Below are 21,896 nucleotides of genomic sequence, written 5' to 3' on the forward strand. Positions count from 1 at the left end.
CCAAGCAGGAATAAAAGCAATCTAAGTGTAAGAACCGTTTATAGAACAGAAAAACTGACGAGGAAACAAGGGACGCACAGGGTTTAAATACACTGGGGAAGTGCAGGTGATTGGACACAGGAGGAAACGATAAGGGGACAAGACAGACAATCACAAAATAAGAGCGTTCCCAGGGGACGTGTGGTGGTTTCAATCAAATGTTAAATAAAGCAAAGCAGTTCTCTGGGTCACAACATACTTTAATGTGAAATCTAAACCATTTTTCTCTACACTAAACCATGTTCTGCAAATACAAATATGTCTTTAAATATGTATCTACACGTGTGTGGCTTACGGCACATATTACTACTGCAAAAATATAGCAAAAACAGTTTAGACTGAGAGATTCCATATCAACATTATGTTATGTAGACTTAATCTGGGCAGAAATAGAACCCAATGTGGTTTTTCAACCCCAATGAATATATGTGAAGTTGCCTGACTTAAATCACTGAAGTAAAATATTACAATTTTCAAATGTAACACCAAAAAAAAGTCGAAGTTGAGTTTTTGTTCCTGATTGAGAACAAAGACTGATCCTATTTATAAAGACCAGGTAAAGACCACTGTGTTGTCATTAAAACATCAAGGTACAATATGTGATTAGGATGAACGTGAACAGGCAGAAGGTATTATTATTCTGTCAGCTATAAACCCGATGTGAGTTTAATATGGTGCAAATTATTCAGATGTGGAGTTAAAAAGTAGAGCGTTCACAAGGTTTTATTTAATTGATCAAAGCGCTTTATATAGATTTGTGTTTACTGAGCCACATATTTCACAGTACTTTCAGTAACTGTCATTGTAAATAATTATAAGTACAAACCGACATGCAGGCTTATAAAGAGACAAGATTTTAGATACATTGCACATTTATAGTTTTATAGCTCTTTTAATGATGTAATCCATCAATAAATACTCGTATAATTATAAACTTATAATTGTGACATTCTTTTTTTTTTAATATGCATTCCTGCTTTCTTTTGGTGGTGAGGGAAAGATACGTAAAGATGAGAGGGGAGCGATCGGGGGGAACGCTGCTCTGGACCCGTCCGTCACTGCTGCGAACACTCATTCCGAAGGCCTCTTTTCACGCCGCAGGGCTTCGGTTTGTTCCACGCGAGGCGCAGGAACGGATCTCCTTCCACCGGCTTTCTAAGCACAAAGCGATAGTTTTAAGCACACGAGGCGGAAAGGGGATTTTGACAAAAGTTGTCAAACCTTTTATTCTGTCGGTCGAAATCGCGCGGCCTTTGAGCATTTGCTAATATCACGCCAATTAAGTACAGCGAACTGTACCGAAGCAGAACAAGGGATCAAGTGTGGGAGAATGATCAGGAGAGAGAGACACACACACACACACACACACACACACACACACACACACACATCACCCCTCTCTTTCTCTCACTCTTCAGTGAACAAGCTCTCAACACCCTAAAGCCCTAAACCCCTCCTCCCTCCCTCTCTCTCTCTCTCCCCATCAGTCCCTTCGCCCTCCCTCTCGCTCGTCTCCCTCCTCCTCCTCCTCCTCAGAGGAGCAGCCCCGTCTCTCCCTGCATGCACTTGTTTCCTCAGTCAAGGAGAAACTAATTGGAGGAAAGAATAGAAGAAAAGGAGCTGTTGGAAAACTAAGCGAACCAAAACTTTACTTCTCTGCAGCATGCCACAGAAAGGTAAGCTCCCTCTCTCCTTTCTCTCTCCTTTCTCTCTCCCTCTCGCTCTTCCCCCCTGTCCCTCGCATCCTCCTCCTCTCTCTCTCCATCAGTCTGAGGAAAAAAGGTTTTTTTTTTAGCGAATAAAGGACAAGATGAAGACGAAGTCATTCAGAACGTGGCCGTGGAAGAAATCAAAACAGCTCAAAGTCAGTTGTCTACTTTAAGAAAGAAGAAAAAGGACAAGCGAGAACTACGGAGGCTGATTCCTCCACCTTTAAGAACAGACGACGTAGGTCGTGGACAAGTGTTTATGGACAAAAGGGACAAAAAAAAAAGAAGCAATGTTTGGAGAGGAAAGATAGATCGGTGTCAGAAAACCCCTGCAAACTTTCAAGTATAGGAAATGGAAGTAGTGCAAGTTTGGATATCTTTTGAAATAGTATAACTTGTTAATAATGTCCAACAGCTGTTGGTTCATTGGCAGCAGAGTTGGTTCATTTGAAGCAACGGGTGTTTGTGGAATCAAACATTTGATTAGAAGAAGCGTTGTCCAATAGCCCTCGATGAAGTTGGGAATAAATGATAAAATACACCTTTTACTGAAGCAGACACACAACTGAAAAAAACAACAACCCAACAATCTCCCGCTGTGGATTCCTCATAAACTCAGATTAAGTTTGACAGCGTCACCCCTCCGCTCCGCGTCAGACGGGGAGGGAAGTGACGCGCGCGGGGCCCGTGCGTGCACGCGCGAGCCGTTCGGACCCGAGCCCTGCGTGCGGGGCCCGTCGCGCGCAGGCTTCCAGGGGTCGGAACATCTTTTTTTTTTTTTTTTGGAACAATATGTCAATAAATGTTTGGTAGGTTCTAGCGCGGTTTCACTTTTGGTTTACAGACAGACCTGTAATCATGTCCGTCATCCTCTGTCACTTTGTTTCACCCCCATCGGCGCTCGTTTGTTGTAAGGAAAACGCGTAACGCAAGAATGACGTCATGACTTAAAGCAAAGCAAACCTCTGCGCTGCTCGTTGTTTTCACAAAACTGATTCTTTTCTAAAGTATTTGTGTGTTTTATTGAATTGCATTGCGTCTGATGCTGAATGGTACAGATAATATACGGGTCCACTAAATGGTGCCCGGGGGATACAGACTAAAATGATTTCTTGGTAACTTTGTGACATTTTCATAGAGAAGGAAACTGACATTTTGATTAAGGTGAACTGTTTCCTGCTAAATTAATTCATTTAAAATGATCATGTCACCACGAGATACGTCGACCCTCTTCATAAACAAAAAACACAATTTGTACTTAATACTTTTGACTCTTCTGAGCCACCAAGAGTCAAAGTACAACTTGATTTATTTATTTTTTTATCTTATTAGCGCAATAGGGTATCATCAGTTTTAACATGTGCTTTTTATCCAACCTGTGTGGAGGCCTGAATGTTTGCATCACATTCACGAAAAAACAAAAACTATTTCTGGACGTCTGAAAAACGGTTTAAAAAAAAATCTTTATCATAGTCAAAGTGGTTATGAGTGTGAATATCTTCCTGATATTCCTACAAAACACGCCGCTTTGAAGCTATTTAAAATCCAGAATACAAGATGATAAAGTGACGATCCAATTAATCAAATTAAGTCTGCGGTTAATTAACGTCTTAATGAAATCGCAATCAATTAACTGCATGATTAATCAGGTCGGGAGTGACTTCTTCCATCGTGTGAATCTGAAACGCGTGCGAGTGTTGGTTTGTGTGCGTGCACGCGCGTGCGTTTGTTTGTGTCTTCTTGTTTGTGAACGGGAGCGCGCTGCTCACACACGTTCCAACGGAGAGGAGATTTGCGCACCTGAGCCCCGTTTTCCCGGGGCACCCGATGCAGCGCGGCCAGCGATAGTTCGTATTAAAATAGATTAATAGTAAGAATTAGGTTTTTTTTTTAAACTTTTATAAATAGGCTGTTTTTTAAAGGAGCTGCATAACCCGAATACAGAAAGCAGTTATTCACGTGCACTAAAATACTATATCAAATACATACATTGCAAGATGATTTGCACCGTCTGGCCCTTTGAAACAGCCCATTCACGTTATTTTAACACAAGATCTTCCAATATCGTCCAGTTTTTTTTTTATATCTGGAGCAGCATAAATCAGCAGTATTTACAGCTTTGTTTGAATCCATTTAGACTTAAATGCAAGTCAACAAGTTGTTTGGTTTCCACGTTTCGAATGAAGTTCGGGGCAACACAAGACGACGAGAACTTGGCGCATCTAATATTGGCGCACAAACACAGCGCACTGCATAAAAATGCAGTATTTTAGACATCTAAATACTTTTAACACGACCAAAACAGCGCATCAAAAGATCATTTATATTCAGTTCAACACGAATTATCTGTCCCATGAAGGTAAGTGCACATTATTTGTTGCCTGAGGCCAATTTACGGCGGGGATAACACCTGGATTAAACAGAATAAATAATGAATAACAACATATAAACGTGTTTTTGTTGTGTGGAACACATATAACACACATCCACGTTGCCATGCAGGCCCTTTGGCGTTAAATGTGGCCGTTCAGACCCGTCAATCATTGTCGTCACCATTAACGCTCATCGTGGACATGTGGCTCTCTTCTGCTCATATATGAATGAAACTTTTCTTTTCTTTTCCCATCGTTGATCAGCGTGTTCAGCGGAACCAGCTCCTTTTCATGTTCCGCGGTGCTGGTCAAATTGGGCTCCCCGCCGGGCTTTTGTTCCGCCGGGGTTTTTTTTTTTTTTTGGTAACGAGCCGCGGCGACACCAGAGAGCCGCGCGCGCAACAAAAGGCCGCCGGCCGTTTGGCGCGCGGAGGCGCCGCGCGTCCCTCCCGCCCTTTGTCTCCTTTCACGCGGAGAAAGGCGCCCAGTCACAGCCGGGACGAGGTGGCCGCGGCCGGCATGTGCGTGTGTGTGCGTGTTCATTATGCAGGTTGTTAATGACAAGAGCTTCGCAGAAGTAGCGCTGCTTTGAAGCTTTTATTGGAAAGCGTCTTTTTTTCTTCCAGGCCAACCGAAAAGGGGCCTCGGGTTTGAGTTTTTTTTTTTTTAGGAGGCAGCGGAGGGAATTTTATTGACAACAAATAGTTATTGTGTTACGGCGGTGTTCGCCTCCAATCTCAGCTGGTAGTGAATGAGGATCTTTTTAACTAGGTGAGAGAATATTAAACAAGTGGCAACAAATGCGGAGACACTCCGAAAAATAAACATAATAAATAATGGCAAAAGTGCCATTTCCCTTCATCTTGATCTATTCCTGAATGAATCATATTATTTTGAAAAATGAGCCGTATTTTATGAAGAAGTCTGGTATTTTGCTGTGTACTTTTGATGTATCAGAAATACGTTTCAAATGAGTCCTCAAAGGGGAAAAAAAGCCTTTAATCCCGGAGATTACTGTGAATGTCCCAAATGAAGTGAAGTATTTTTGTTGCCTATAACTCACATGAAGTCATTATGTAGATTTTGTTTAGTTTGGCTTTTATTTAAAGGTACAAGATCAACCACGTGTTTAAAATGGGGGGGGGGGGGGGGGCAGTTATGTGAACTAAAGCTTTTATTTCAATGATACACATTAATGTCTCTCATAGAGATTAAAAAAAAGGCCAGATCTGTACAATAAAAGACGTAAATGTGATTCAATCCTTCAAATGTTTTAGCTTCATTGAGGATAAATGGCTTTTGCCGTGTTGGACATAGAGAGACATGGACTCTCAGGGTGGGACACACGTCTCTGCTGGTGGACTTCACCATATGAGCCAACGGCAGAACGAGGGCCGGGCCGCCGGCTTTTCACTTTTGCGGGTCTGACGAATCGAGGATGTTTTTTCTCTCTCTCCGATTCCCGCCCAGAACGCGGGAAAGAGGTGAGAGGCGAACACGTGCTGCGACGCGCTCTGATACGTATGTCTCGCTCTGTTTAGATTTCAGGAGTCAAACAAGCTGGGAGACGGGCGTCGCCTCCATGATGCAAAACAGTGAGTTCATGCCGCACACACTTTGTTTCTCTCGCACTTTTGATCTTATGAATGATCACGTGAAAGTTCATCAGAGAAAAGATTGGCTATAACTTTCATCGGCGCCGTCGCGCACAAACAGAAGAAACGGGGCTCAAAAGAATCACTTGATGAAAGTAACTTTAAATGAATTTACCGATTGGACGTTTGAACACCTCTGTGCACTACGTGAAGTTTAGTCCGGGCTGAATGAAACGTTTTGAGTTGAACTGACAATGAACTCCACCTGATCTCTTCTTTCTCACTGCGGGACAAGAGGTCCATGCTGTCTGCAGTGAAGGTGTGTGGATTCCTTCTCTCTCTCGCTGTGTGTGTGTGCTTGTTTCTTTGTATCCTGCATCCGTCCTCCGACCGGTGTCGATCGCACACACTACACGATGCTCCCCCCCCCCCCGCTGAGCCTTCGTTGATGATGCTGTTTGCCAGGTTTACGTTGGGCAGCAGCATCGGGTCAACTGTTATCGCCTCATCTCCACTTTAATCAATTCTGGGAGGTTGTGAGCCGTAACTGAAGGTGAACACCAATATTCATTTGCCCCGAGATCATTAGCGAGTGAAGCACAGGTTACATTAGTAATGGATTGGGAGGAAAGTGGGTTCAGTCAATCGGCTCCCGGAGCGCCGAAAGAAAGTGACGGGTACAACCGGGCGGAGGGCGGATGGTCGTGCAAAAGCCCAAAACGTCATGCTTACAGAAAGGGCGCGTTTGTAATTTAACAGCGGCTGTTATTCATTAATTCTACATGCGATTGTTGATTGTTACGTTTGCAGCCTGATCTCCAAAACCTGTTCGTAAAAATGTTGAAAATCTTGAACATACAAATTTGTGGTGATACATGCGAAATAAATACGGACTGCAACTGATGACGTCGCCCTGTTCAAAGTGAACGGGGACCTGCGCCCCGTAAACACACTTTGTGAAGTCTAACCATGTAAAATAAACCTGTTATGATTGCGTTTTTAACGGGAAATCAATGTTAACTTGTAAGAATAGAAAACTAACCCTAACCCCCTCAAAAAATCCAACATGGCGGAGAGACGTTCCCTCAAGAATCCGACATGGTCCGCCATGTTGTTCACTCGAGGGGGCGTGTCTTAACCACCGCCAGTTCCTATCTATTGTTACGAATTTGTATGTTCAGGATTTTCGTGTACATTTTTACGAGCAGCTTTTGGAGATCACGTCGCACGTTTTATATGCAACGGTGTGCAACAAAGTATTCAATGGGCAGCCGTCTTTTATCGTGCTAGTTATTTTGTTACGCTTGGTAGTTACCGCGTGGCAGGCGGCCATTTGTTTTGTGCGACAGTTGCTTTGTCACACGTGCACTTTATTGTTTTTGGTGTCTTAACTGAAAGGAGACATATGCTCATTTTGAGAGGGGGACTATTTAAATTTTAAGGGACTCCTGCTTGGTCTACTGACCTCGGCAAAACCCTGAAACATCCCCCCAAAAAGTTGTATTCATCCCTATTAATCATTACATTCATTATTAGTCATTACAGGATTCCTACAACAACGCACACCTTTTTGTTCTCCAGCGTTTGGGGGGGTTTGGCCTCCGTTGAGCTGAGTCAACCACACGTGTAGACCCTCCCTCCCTCCCTCTCTTGTGTTTTTGAACGCTTCCACACGCGTGTGTGTGTGTGTGTGTGTGTGTGTGTGCGTGTCACACAGAGGGACCACAGCCAAATTAGCTCCATATGTCCATATGTCTGTATATTAATTGTGTTTCAGCGGAGGAAACGCCTGTGTTCCTCTGGGGAACGGCGGCGTGATTAAAATCTCTACAGCGATGCGGTTGAGCGCGAGTGAGAGTTAGGGTGAAATAATCTGCCGTCACAAAGTCAACCGCAGCTTCCACGTGGGCCACGACACTCGAATTTAATTAGCCAGAAGAGAAGTTCAAAGCCTCGAACAGTATGAGGTGTATTGGAAAGTTTTTTTCCATTTGTTTAGACCACATTTTGATCGATTTTGATTTAGACTTTTATTAAAGGCATCTTTTTTATGTGTTTTCTCATACTGCATACAGAAGTTGTGTGACTTTGGCGTTCAAATAGATACTGTTCAAATGGTTGAATCAAAACAAATTGTCCCTCCAGGCTCCTTTAAAGTCAAAATGTCAAATGATTTATTATAGAATAGCAATAATACCGGAAATAATAGTCATGAACGCACCTTGCAGACATAACCGGCCCCGCAAAGAATAGAAATAATATGCCGGTACTTATAACCAACTCAACATGCATTCGTTAAAAAAAGATTACATTTTTAGATTACATTTTTATCAACCAAAGAAAATGTCCAGACAGAGAATTTGTGAGAAAAGTCAAAAGAAAAGTCAGTTTTTAAGGTCCAACAGTGCATTTCTGTTATGTTGTGACTTTTCTTTTGAATTGTAAATGTGTTTCTTTACTTTATTGTGTTTTATTTGCAGTTATTTGCATTACTGTTATGTGTTATCAACGGTTAGATACATTGTGTTTTTGTCAGTATGACCAATTGTGTAGTCGCAGGTTTAAAATAATACACTACTAAAATTGATGGATTTTAATCTTTCTTTTAACACACATGTATAACCTACCAAAGCCGGTGTCTGCAAAGGAAAAAGAATATGTTTCGCTTCTAGTAATTTATGTGACGTAATATTTAAAGCAGCTCCACCTCACTACTCTCACTGTGTGTGTGTGTGTGTATTTGTGTGTCTGTGTGTATAGGTTATTAATATCCCGCCAAGAGGTTTATAAATCTGCAATATGCTTTCCCCCACAGAACCATTAACAGACAATAGACAATTGATTCAGTGTAAATCCCTACTTAACCTGCACAGCGTTACAGCCCAGAATATCTTCCAGACTGGAAGCATTTTAATATTTCAGATCAGAACCTTTCAATTGTTTGTTTACTTGCGATCATGGTAAATTGTAGATACAGACTGTATTTGTATATCTCTTTTCTGATGACCACTCCACACTAAATGTCATCCTTCACCCATTCACACACTGATGAAAGGAGCTCCCATATATGAAGCGATCCGCAAACAAATGCAGTGCGATCCGCAAACAAATGCATCCACAAATATAAATATAGCTCGTAATAATGTGTGTGTTAAGCTGTATTTGTAAATCCTTCAGTTTGCATTTTTATATCGAATATATTTGTGAATTGCTCTGTGCGGATTTGTGCAATTTTCTATGTGCATTTGCAATTATTGAGACTGAGCTGACCCCATAGCCATACACACTGCCACCTTCCTATCAGTGACTGACATTCACACCTTGGTTTAAAATGATGAAGTAAAAAATCAACTAAACAAAGTCGACCACCAAAAAAAAAATTAGTTGGTTATTAGTGCTGGTCAAAAATGAAAATAAAATTGATTAATCACATTACTGTTCTGTATTTAACAGCAATTAATCGCATTATTAACAGCAATTAATCACAGTACGCGCAAAATTGAATAATAGATTAAAAACTTGTGTATTGCACGCTTTTATTTAATAGTAATGTTATTAGAATAATATAATATACACTCTCGGGCAACACTGTTTTCTTTGTGTTCCTAAGCAGGTACCAAAAGAAACATTTGTCTTTTATCAGGGAACAGCATAATACAGTGTATGTGGGCAAGCTTACACAGTGTAGACATGGGTCAGTCCACTGAGCGTCAGGCCAAAGCATTAATTACATTGTTGTACTAACCATGAATGAATTACTGAGAAGGCCCACAAACTACATGTAGTGTGTTGTTATACGCCTCTAACCTTTGCTCCTTGCTGTATGCCCCCCCCCCCCCGATCATTTTAGTTTGCCTTCGCTTTTCATTACTTACTTTTCCAATTAAATTAAATCATTATTTGAATCACTGCAGGGCAGTAAACAGCTTGCTGAAAACCTTTTTTTCTGTTGTGTGCGTAGGTCACAGTGGAATAAACCAGCTTGGAGGTGTGTTTGTGAATGGGAGACCTTTACCTGATTCGACCAGGCAGAAGATAGTGGAGCTGGCGCACAGTGGAGCTCGACCTTGTGACATATCCAGAATACTGCAGGTAATCTTGTCATGCTTACACTAGATGCAGACTGGTCAAGCAAAGAAACATGCAGTACAAATGGTGTTCAGCAGAAAGGTGAACATGGTATAATGTCCTCCTAAGAAATAGACTGGCCATTAATTCCTGGAAATGCTGACCCATCACCAAAGCAGTAACACACAAGGAATAGTGGGAGGTGGCGTGATGGTCGCGGCGGATGATTGGGTTGACGAGGCATGTGACTTTGACATTGGAGATCACTGCTTGTTTCCTTTGATCAGCATAAGGCTCTTTTGAGCTCTTTCGAGCACTCCGCTGATTTAGCATCACAATCCTATTACATTGTTGGACAGTTCCTTGGCAAGGTCTGGTCAGCACTCTTCTTACTCCATCCACACACACGGATGTTTTTCTTCTGGAACTTTAAACTTTCTGCTTCAACCACTGACTCAATGACATCACTGCAAGTTAAGATTTTGCACTGCTCGGTAGAGATGCCAAAAGCAACTGTGGATGCAACTTATTCACACACGCAATACGACTCAAAAACACAATTACAAAATTAATCACATTTAACCATTGCTGTGATTGTTCCGTCTACCAAACAGAAACTTCTTTATTATTTGTTCTTGCTCCGGCTATGAATGACATGTCTGATGTGTGCTGTTTTTGTGTCCAGGTGTCAAACGGCTGTGTAAGTAAGATCTTGGGTCGGTATTACGAGACAGGTTCGATTCGTCCCCGGGCCATAGGAGGGAGTAAACCAAGGGTGGCAACTACAGAGGTGGTGGGGAAGATCGCTCAGTACAAGAGGGAGTGTCCGTCCATCTTCGCCTGGGAGATCAGAGACCGACTGCTGGCAGAGGGAGTTTGCACCAGTGACAATATACCCAGTGTAAGACTTTTCTGTTCAGCCAAGTTATGTCAGTCAGGGGTTTGTGCAAGGAAACCTGGACTTGAGCAAAACGTGTGTATAATAATGGAGGTATTTATTTTTAGAAAAAGTTTGCAATCAGTAATGGTTCTAATAGTTTGTTAGAGTGGGCAGATGTGGTCTTAAAGTCTTATGGTCTTCAGTCAAACTGAATTTAAAACGTCTTAATCGTCTGTACTGTGAGAATTCCTTTAGCAAAGTACTGTCACAAAAAGGATTTAAATCAAATCCTTCACATTTCAATGGACCCTTAAATAGTGGGTTTGCTTCATTGATGAACGGAGGTCATGATATTACTGGTTGAACACTGTTGGTTGTAGTTTTCGTGAGCACACGTCTATTTGGGTTTTACATTGACCAAAAAGATATTGGATTTCTGCACATATTGTTAAATATATTTGATGATTGTAGTGTTACTTGGACACGATGCCATTGACCAATCCGGTCATTAATTCTCTGCCTTAAATATCCACCAAAATATTTGCTCTTATTTAATTCTGGTTTGTGCTTATCACCAGGTGTCCTCAATAAATCGAGTCCTCAGGAATCTGGCCAGTGATAAGCAGCAAATGGGCACAGTGGGAGCTGAAGGGATGTTCGACAAACTCAAGATGCTCAATGGACAAACCACCTGGGCAGGACGCTCAGGGTGGTACTCTGGGACTACGCTCACTACCACTGGTAAGACGCCAACGCCACCGAGACTGTACAGTGCTGGTGGTGACGAGATGGAGCAGAAGCGAGGTCTGGGTTTCAGCGAAGATAATTAGAGACAAGGTAAAAACAAGTCCAGAGATTATCGGAACTATTTTGGCCTGAACAAGAACAATCGAGTACTAGATGAGTTTGTTTTTATCTAGCTTTCGTGGAAGACATACCCCAAAATCATGTTCATGTCAGTCTTTATGCTACTTCATCTAACACATCCGGGATGGAAGGCGGATTAGTACAAAATCTGGTAAACTGCCATGTGAATGAGAAATTAATATTGATTTATTTGGCGGATCATTTTTGTACTTTTTAATAAATAATTATTTATTTGAACCAAAAACAGTATATATTCCTGAAGCAGTAGATTTGTTGCTAATCCTAAATCCAATCAAGCATTTCACGTTCCCCACCTAATACTAACAGTTTTGTTGCTGAAATCTTAACAAAGTATTTTGTTCTTTCCCTAAAATAAGTAGTTTTAAACCATAAACCTAACTAACCATTTCATGTTCTATTTCCTTAACTTAATTAAGTACTTTTCTTTTGGTGGTTTCGTGTGAATTTTTCTTTCCATCAATCATGTCAATTGGATGCAATGTAGACTCAATTTTCCCCATGAAAGTCCACCGTATTTAAGTGAGAGTACACATCTTTGGCTACGGATTACAAAGATTGCAATAAAGTTTTCCCCTTCCTATTTACTATTCCTATCACTCACATTTTATGTATATCAATTTATGTCCCTTATTGCTGACTGTGGCCTTCTTGAGTCAGATATGCCCCATGGTGGCATGCCTTGAATACAAAAAAATGCATTGACATTATACGAGGTAAAGGAGTTAAAATTAGCAGCATCCTTCCGTTTGTGTCTGAGTGCCTCATTTGCTGTATGGCAGGAACGGTAAAACGAAGCCATGCTATACTACCAAGGCTGCTGCCTGCCGTGTGTGTGTGTGGGAGGGGAGGGAGAATGGTTCGTCTGCCCTCGTTTGTGTCTCTTTCTGCCTGACTGACTGTGACACTGAGCAATGGCTTCATTCTGTTTCGGAGCCTCCGTCCGCTGGGGATGGTAAATAATTAGGCTAGCAGCACGAATAACAAGAGTTCCACGAGGAGCTGGAGTCAAGCTCCCGTCTGCTCGGGGGTTCCTCCGTTGGAGAACTTCACTCTGAAGGTTCCATTTACTTTTACTCAGGTTCATTTTATGGATTATAGAACAACATATTGCTTTGTCTACGCTGTCCGTGGCCTGGGTTGGAGTCTAGTAATGTAGCCACTGATTGAGTTGGTATTTCTAAAATAACAGCTGGAGCGGTGTAGACCCAATAAAATAAATAAGAATTGAGGTCAAAATCATTCCTCCAGGCTCCTGTTAGAAACGGTGTCATTAGTACGCTACAATTATCAGAACAATTTTCTAAATTCTGTGCTGAGGTTTGGTTTTCAGTGTTTTTTCTTTAGATGCTCGTGTAGTTCTCTCCTTGTGTACAGGTAATAGTATTTCTGTAAATGTTTACATTTTAGCTGCTACACTTCGAAGTGGATTAATGTTATTTCACCCCACTACCTTCATGTTATGGCTGGAGTTACTAGTTACTTTATAATTGGAGATTTCACATATAAAACAAAGAAAAAATATAAAGTTCTATTTAAGTCATTCCCAAATTTGCCTCAGGGCTTTGCAGTCTGTACAAATGCAACATCCTCAGTCCCAAAACCCTCACATCGCCACAGGAAAGACTCTCCCAGAAATGAAACACAGAGAAAAAAGGAAGAAAGCTTAGTGAGAACGGCAGAGGATGATCCCCTCTCCCGAGATGGACAGACAGCGATGGATGTTAAGTGTAGAGGAAGAAGAAGAAGATCAAAGATGTACAATACGTTTAATTCATACAGAATCATTCTAATGTTGAGAGTAAGACAGGACCAGGAACAACCACCATCAGATATAAACACCAACTACAGAAACCTGTATGAACAACCAAAGTGCCGTTGTATCTTCATTAGGCACAATCTTCTTATTTTTGTTGTATACAACTATAACAATAATGTATTTTTTTACTTAATGGAATCTTTTGACATTGTACAATGTGAAAACCTGTCCAAGCCTAAGCCCAACTTCCCTTCCTTCCTCCTTTGCTTGGTCCAGAGTGTCCACAGGCAGAGGCAGGAGACAACGCCATATCAGTCAGTCCCAACTGCGAGGACTCGGAGGAGACTCAGATGAGGCTTCAGCTGAAGAGAAAACTGCAGAGGAACAGAACGTCATTCACACAGGACCAGATAGAAGCACTGGAGAAAGGTACCCGGGAGTTGTATATCAGTACATAATACACCCATGCACATGCTAAGTGGTTCCACAATGACAGTGACTCTCTGAATCACTTGTTTTATTGAAAACCGGATATTGGTGCTGCATTTTACGTCTTTAATTGTCCACTTAGACGAGGGGAAAGAAAACAACAATTTATTATTAAATGATTCATTTTAATACTATTCAATTGATGAGAAAGTGTGTCAAAACTTTTGACTGGTGCTGTACGTTAGTCAATACTTTACCCCATTCACTTGTTGTGTCTTTGACATTTATGTAATTAAGAAAACATTTCTTTAAAGGCCGCTTTTTCAAAATGGGTTTACTCCAATCAAATCTCCACTTCACTAGTTTAAATATTCCAAACTCGCTTTGCTATCTGTATTCTGAAGGTTACATAGAGGGGATTGTTGTTCATATATCATTCATAGCCTGATTTAAACATATTATTAAGAAGAAAATAGATGTTGACATTCATTTTTGATTCATGGAGTGATACAAAGGCCAATTCAAAACTGCCGCTCTAAAAACCGCTGACTCTAATATCTCAACAAAATGAAATGAGACATTTCATCGGGTTTTTTCTAGGTTTTTGTTAAATCATCTAGAATTATTACCCAATCAGTGGCAGTTGGCAATAAAGTGCTAAGCGGCAGTTTACAGTTTACTATGAATCAGGTAACCATTGAGGCGTCTGTTTTCGCTTACTTTCATCGTAGTGTGAGTTGTGCACTCATTGCTTCAATATTATTGTCTTAATCTGGATTGACCTTGCTGATTTACAACAATTAGAAATGGCACAACTAAAGTCCTCATGTAATGTCTTTTTGTTGCAGAGTTTGAAAGGACTCACTATCCAGATGTGTTTGCCCGAGAACGCCTTGCCAACAAAATAGACCTTCCAGAGGCCAGAATACAGGTAGGCTCTATTAAATGTAATTATTTGAAGTGTGTATGTAAGTCTTCTGGTAATATACTATGCTTTTTCCCTTAAATTACATTAATGAAACATATGGACGTGTCAGTATTCAGTCGGTAATAGAAGTGTGAACCCTCCTTCAACCTTATAACAACGTATGTCTTTTTCTTTTCTATTGCGCAGGTTTGGTTTTCCAATAGACGAGCCAAGTGGAGAAGAGAGGAGAAGCTCAGAAATCAACGTCGTCAAGTGTCCAACTCCTCCAACCACATTCCCATCAGCAGCAGCTTCAACCCCAGTGTTTACCAGCCGATTCCACAACCTACCACTCCAGGTACTGACAAGGACGTGTTCTACAAGTACATATACGATTACACCGAAACATATAATTAGCATAGTAACTAGTTACCACTTGAGTTGATTTCTACTAAAACTAAATTTGGCGTATAATACCTTTGGGTTGTCCTTTTGGATGTTTTTGTCCTTTCTTGTGATCTGTCTTGTGATAAGTTTCACATTTTGGCAGATGAACTGATACGCTAACCTTGTAGCCATGACACGGTTTGTATTGTATCTAAACGTCATTAATAGTTTGTTGTCGTCTAGCTCACCGTCCTCCCAAAGGAAACAAATCATAAGCCTACTATCGGCACCAATGACAACCACCTTCTCTGTTAAAAACAGAAACTCTCTAAAATGAGGCAATACCACTGTGGCTCCAGTATCGTACGTCAAGGTATTAGAATGCAAAGGACTTACATAGCAGCTTTTTTATTCAAATTTTTAGAGTTTGGAATTTTGCTCAACTTCACCTAGACACACAGGGGGGGAGCCGGGAATCAAACTAATTCAATTCAATTCATTTGAATCGCCTCAGAGGGCTTTACAAAATGTACACTTGCAACATCTCCAGTCCGGGAACCCTCACATGGTACCGTAAAAATCCCCTCTATGCGGAGAAAAAAGGAAGAAACTTAAGTGAGTGGGGTGAGAGAGATAAGAGACAAAGTACACCCTGGATTGGTCAATTGCAGGGCTGAGGCGGAGACAAACAACCATTCACTCAGAGTCACCAACTAACCTGAGCGTGTGTTCGGACTGTGGGAAGAAGCTGGAGAACCCGGACCCACGCAGACACGGGGAGAACATGCAGACCCCGCGCAGAAAGGCCGCTGGAGTTGAACCCAGCCACTTCTTGCTGTGAGGCAACGCAGCTAACCCCCAAACCACCGTGCCGCCCCACCAGTAATGGTAGTGGGAATAATAATAGTGCTAGAAGCCGTAAGTGCCAGCAGGGCCGTGGCAGGAACAGGGTCCAGATGTACGGAAACCTGCCAGGACCATAAAATGAATGGGTTCAAAACATAATGGGAATGGGAGCCTGTGACAAAAGATATACATTACATGGGCCAAACATCTCTCCTGCCGCCACCAATATCATGGTAGTCTCATATGTTAAGTCACATTGCCTTGGATACTGTAAAACCAATCTGTGTTTTCTCCATCCTTGTCTCTCTAGTGTCCTTCTCATCAGGAACCATGTTGGGAAGGTCAGACCCAGTTCTGTCCAACAGCTACAGCCTAGCAGCCATGCCCAGCTTCAGTATGGCTGCCAGCCTGCCTATGCAAGTAAGAATATTGCAAACAAGACAGCACATTACGTAACCATCCTCCAACAACTCAATCAGGAGATAATTCGTATTATCGGGTACTTGTTTCAGCTCGGGTTAGCTAACCACAAGTGTTACCACAGTTTCATACAACATGTGTAAATGTTTGCCAACGGTTAAAGTAGATCATTATGAAACTCGTCAATCCTTGAACCTCGAGAGTGGCGGTATTTGAAGGCCTTGAAACTCTTTCATCAACGCTGACTAGACCTCCTGGATCCTATTTGGTCTTCTCACCTGCACCTGTAGACATTGGGCCATAACAAAACCCACGTTCCTTGCATGGTTTAAACGCTGAGATCACCCGCATTGCCGAATAAACACCAGATGGAGAGCTCAATGTCTTTCAAGTTTAAAAGTATTTATTTTAAAGTATTTTCTTTCTTTCCTTCTATTTTCTGTGCACCTACCAGCACACATTCTGCATGTTATTTGCTTATATTTAACAAACAGCTAGCTGTGAATAATAACACTAAACCTGTGTGTTCTGACGCCACCAACGGGAAAAGGAGAGGTGAGGAAAGAGCTCTCATTGGAGGCGCAAAAACCTCCTTCTCCTTCGTCTAACCTCCGATGGCCGTAGAAAATCAGTTCATCGCCACACAGATTGAAACAGCTGGTGGCGGGGCCGAGGACCCTGACTGCGCCCAGTTTAATAGTTGTTACAACAGCAATCTACTCTTTTGCTGTTTGAGATTTGAACATTTTTATCTTTTGAATAGTTTTCTTTTGGGTTTTTTTAGTGCTGGGCAATAATTGTTGGAATGCATTAACGATGCATTCCAAGTATTGTTCTTCGAATCTTTATTCTTCAGCTTCTTCTATTTCTTCCGCGGCACCTTTCAACTCCTTCACACTTTCAGCTATTTAAACCGTTCAAATATTAAAATGTTCAGCTCCTTTCTGGCTTGAGGGCTATGACTTTTCAGCTTTCTACCTCTTATGCTTGAATTTATATAAATCAATAATCATTAATATTTTAACATGGTTTTCAAATGGAGTTTGCTTTCAAATCCTCCTAAACTTCTTCAACTTTCAGATTTTTCAGCTTCGCGAATCTTTCAGCTACAGACACCATTTCAACTCTCAAATGTTCACACAAGTCTCAACTATTTTATGAAAAAAACTGCTTCTTGATATCTATTGTACTTTTTTCATAATCACTGATTATGTTTCACTAGTTTTTCGCTCCGTTTCTGACTTTTACATGAGTGTGTATTGCGTCTGCTAGAGTGGAGAGCTCCAGGGCTAGAGTGTGGGGCAGCGCAGAAATCTGGTTAAAAAAGTATGGAACTTCTGTCCTTGCAGCCAAAGTATACACTCTAGAGGCTTCATTTCTTCAGATTAATGAGGGTATGGTTGTGCTGATTGGATTAATGTGTTCATGGAATCCCAGAGTTTTTTAGTTTTGGCGCAAGGAGTGTTTGAGTGACACAACCTCTGCCAAAAGCCCCATAGGCTCCAATACAAATCTGCCGACATATTTCTCACAAAAATCCACAAGGTACACGTTTTGTAAACGGCCATAGGAGCCGTATTTATTACCGGACAGACATAAAAAGCACATCCACGCGTTCGGTAGAGTCTTGGGTCTCATACAAACGCCGTATTTTTTAGATAGCTGTTATAGTTTTGCGCTGGTTCTCATTTGTGTGAGGTGTGGATTCTGTGTAACTTGCTGCCATGTCTCTGCATTTTGCAGCCGTTAATGAGCACAGGTGCGCCGTTGTCGTGGTTACGAGCACTCACACGCTGCAGGATCTGTCTGTGACTCACAGCTGCTCGCTCCTATGACCTGATTAGTGGAGTCACATGACGCAGCTATGCTTTCTGTCAACAGACCAATATGATAAAGACACTAGCCCCCCCTCCCCCCTCCCCCCTCCACCCTGACCTCTACTTACTGTTAATCACTCTCAGTCAGTCAGTCAGTCTAATTCTCCTCCCCTCTCCCTCTCTTCCTCACCACCATTCCCTTCCTCACCCTCTCACCCTCCCTCCCTCTATCTACACCCCCCCACCCCACCCAATGCAATACGTGCGCCGTTGCCGTGGTTACTCGTAAACACGCTGCAGTATCTCTGTGTGTGACTCACAGCTGCTCCAATGACCTGATTAGTGGAGTCACATGACGCAGCTATGCTTTCTGTCAACAGACCAATATGATAAAGACACTCGCCCCCCCTCCCCCCTCCACCCTGACCTCTTCTTACTGTTAATCACTCAGTCAGTCAGTATGTCTGTCTATTTCTCCTCCTCTCTCTCTCCCTCTATCTCTTCCTCACCACCCCTCCCTTCCTCACCCTCTCACCCTCCCTCCCTCTATCTACACCCCCCCAACCCGCCCAATCCAATAATTTCAAAATAAAAGCCACATGGAGGGAATTTTTACTGTAATGTTTGTGATGAGGCCTATTAATTAAAAACTTCTTAGTTTGAATAACAAACATTCTGTCTCCCACTACGAATATTACTCGTACTTCTAGTACTACAACTGATACTTCTACTACCATACTACTAGTATTTCTACTGCTATTAATACTACAACTACTACTAATGTTATTACAAATACGACTATGGCTAATAGTATTACAGCTGTTTCTACTGCTATTGATACTAAACCTACTATTACTGCTAGTACTACTAATACCACAATTATAACTAATACTACTACTAATATTACTACAAACAATTTTAAACAAATTTAAGCTCCTGCAACTTCTGTTTTTAGAAAATCTATTGAAATTCAGCTTCCCCACTTCCTGTATTTTCAGCAGTTCTTTAAAATAATTTCAGCTATTCTTATGCCTCTATCAACAGCAATTTTTCACTATTCATTTCTGTATTTTTTTGCAATATTTCAAATTTATTTCAGCTGTTTTCATTTCTGCTTTTTCAGCAAATCTATTGAAATTCCTTTCAGCTTCTCCCATTTCTGTATTTTCAGCAATTTCAAATTCATTTCAGCTTTTCAGCAAATGTATTCAAATTCCCTTCAACTTTCTGTATTTTCAGCTATTTTTAAATATTCAGTGCAGCTTTCAGCTTTTTGCATTCCAACGCATTTTCAGCAGGAAATGCCTTTTCTAGTTATAATTATTAATCGCGATTAATTGCAACTAATCTCAATAATGTCCTTCTATTTTCTCTGCAGTTTAAGGGTCCTGCGTGTGTCAGATCTGTTGTCGGTCACTGTATTCAATTTAACTCATGAACCATAATGTTTGCTGTTGAAAAAAGGAATTGATTTAATTATTAGCGTTAACGCTGTTAATCTTGCATGATGCCAACACGATGGGGAATGGCTCATTAAGGTGGCCAATTCTGCTATTTCAATGGTTAACACACATTAATGTTTCCAGGCATCCAGCCAGCCCTCTTATTCCTGCATGCTGCCCACCAGCCCCACTTTAAATGGAAGAAGTTATGAGACATATACTCCTCCACACATGCAGCCACACATCAACAGCCAGTCAGTGACGTCCTCTGCAACATCGTCAACAGGTAGGAAAACACAAACTCACAACTGGTGCCCTGTTGAATGCCCTGTACGGACTGTGTTTAACATGGAAATACTTGCATCTGTACTTGGTGTGCAACATCTATAACTGGCTCTGTGTTGAGTCAAAACACATATTTCATATTTCTCATATTGTGCCGCGGCGGTCATCTCTAATGACCTATTGGTTCTCCCATCACCAGGTCTGATTTCCCCTGGTGTCTCCGTTCCGGTCCAAGTTCCAGGAAATGAAGCGGACATGTCACAGTACTGGCCACGCCTGCAGTGATGTCATTTCCAGGACCAGGAAATCCCTTTTTTGAGATGACTGCTGCAATACAACTGTATGGGTCCGAGCGTGATCTACCCCCGAATCCACTGCTTGAATGTAAAGACGGAGCTGAAGCAGACTTCCCTGCAGCAAGATGAATATGAAGGAATTACTGTCATTAATGTTTGCGAGAGAAAATGTTCAAACCGAATTCTGGAGACAAGCATGGACACAAGTACTCTCCCCAATGAAAGGATTTTAAAATTTACTCTAAATCAGTACCAACGCAGCCACTGTACAACCGGATCTAAGTTCCTTTGTAGATCCGTCGCTACATAATCCCCAGCTGCCTGGAAAGTGTCGTCGATGAGGACACTTTGGCACGAGACCAGAGAGAAAAGCTCTTGCCTGAGGAGGATCAGGAAGGTGGACGTATCCCCACAACTGTCAGTTCCTAATTGATATCATGTCGGTGGATTTGTAGTAACACAAAAAAAACCTACTGAAAATAAAGGGATGGACTTAATAAATGAACTGTGAAGTTGTATCATCAGCAGATTCCAAGGGATCTGCACGGGGCCGTGTATAGACTTTCAATTCTGTTGATATGTGTTTGGTATTGTAAAAAAAGAAAACTATTTGGTTGTGATCTGTTTACTGGCATGGACTGCCAGTTAAAACGAATGTTTACGGAAGAGGTTCGAGGGGGGGGGGGGGGGTCTCACTCTGTTTTAATCACACGTGTCCATAAACATTACAGCAGGACATCTATTGAAACACCGGAAGCAAAAGCAACACCCTGCTAGCTTATAAAAAGTGAACATCGGCTCGCGTCAGGGATGTGAATCTGTTTTTAATTTTAAAGTGTAAAGTATTTGTCTTCTCCAGTGATCTGGGAGTGTTATTAAAATGATTTCATTTATATTACATGTTGCATCTCTATACGTCTGTTGTGTTGTCATGGATTTATTCACAATATTTTTTTTATTTGTTGCACCTTCCTGGTGAATCTGTGACAAAAAGCATTGAAGCTGTTCTTGATGGATTACCTTGCTAACGAACACACACACTATCCACATCGTCTCCATTTGGACCATTACAGGTGCAGGCAGTTTACTTTTGCTGCAGGTTTTCCCCGCGGAGCCCGTGGGACGGGTACTGGGGGACGGGGACGGTGGGACGGGGACCGTGGGACTGTCCCCGACTGTGAGTTTCCCTTCGTGCTGGTGATGAACCGTCAAACGGCCTTCTGAGTACAGCAATATCACAACGCAGAGGTAAAGCTAGATTTCAAACGTTATTTCAGAAGTGAGACAGTGCTGAATTCACAAATAGGAAGAAAACTATTCATCCGCTCTCTCCCTGTGTTTCATTCATTTATTCAGCCCTTCATTTCTTTCTGTCTTCCGTTGGCCAGGGGGTGGCTGCAAAATGAGAATGGGGTCGGCCTCTCCTCATTTACCTAACAAAAGACGGGGAAAAGACAGAGAAAGAGGAGCTGACGGCTGTCACGGAGAGAAAGAGAGAGGGGATCCCAGACAGATGACCTGCAGCTTCACTCTGAAAAGTTTCATTCCGTTACATCTCACACAATCCACGTCATGTCAGCACCTATCATTACTGTCCGCATCCAACGGCACAATAGGAACTCTATTCATTAAAGGACATTCGGAGGGTGATTAACGGTGGCGTCCCACCGTGCACCACTGATACCAGAGTGATGACGAGATCATTAGGTTCTTCTGGTCATGGCTATGGGTGTGTGTGTGTGTGTGTGTGTGTGTGTGGC

The 21,896-nt window shown here is 41.8% G+C and overlaps 1 protein-coding gene across 3 annotated transcripts; it reads left to right on the top strand.

The window, feature by feature from the left end:
• Window positions 1-1,545: 1,545 nt before the first annotated feature.
• On the top strand, window positions 1,546-21,034 carry LOC120809768 (paired box protein Pax-6). Of its 3 annotated transcripts, XM_040163805.2 has the most exons (11): window positions 1,546-1,715; window positions 5,662-5,715; window positions 9,677-9,807; window positions 10,469-10,684; window positions 11,242-11,404; window positions 13,584-13,736; window positions 14,585-14,667; window positions 14,851-15,001; window positions 16,187-16,296; window positions 19,700-19,841; window positions 20,040-21,034. In XM_040163805.2, exons 1-11 carry the CDS (start codon window positions 1,703-1,705, stop codon window positions 20,123-20,125), a joined length of 1,302 nt encoding a protein of 433 aa, XP_040019739.1. In that variant the 5' UTR covers window positions 1,546-1,702; the 3' UTR covers window positions 20,126-21,034. The 3 variants fall into 3 exon arrangements, with proteins under 3 accessions (XP_040019739.1, XP_040019740.1, XP_077953348.1); XM_040163806.2 differs by lacking the exon at window positions 5,662-5,715 and having other exon boundaries at window positions 1,616-1,715; window positions 20,040-20,269; XM_078097222.1 differs by lacking the exons at window positions 1,546-1,715; window positions 5,662-5,715 and adding an exon at window positions 6,017-6,034.
• Window positions 21,035-21,896: the final 862 nt, after the last annotated feature.

This window comes from Gasterosteus aculeatus, chromosome Y (genome assembly GCF_964276395.1).
Source record: "Gasterosteus aculeatus chromosome Y, fGasAcu3.hap1.1, whole genome shotgun sequence".
Taxonomy (NCBI): domain Eukaryota; kingdom Metazoa; phylum Chordata; class Actinopteri; order Perciformes; family Gasterosteidae; genus Gasterosteus; species Gasterosteus aculeatus.

Bases quoted from the DNA above. Each gene is read 5' to 3' on its own strand.
- LOC120809768 (XM_040163805.2), top strand. The intron at 9,808-10,468 runs GTAATCTTGTCA...TTTTGTGTCCAG, and splicing joins ACATATCCAGAATACTGCAG to GTGTCAAACGGCTGTGTAAG. The intron at 11,405-13,583 runs GTAAGACGCCAA...TGCTTGGTCCAG, and splicing joins GACTACGCTCACTACCACTG to AGTGTCCACAGGCAGAGGCA.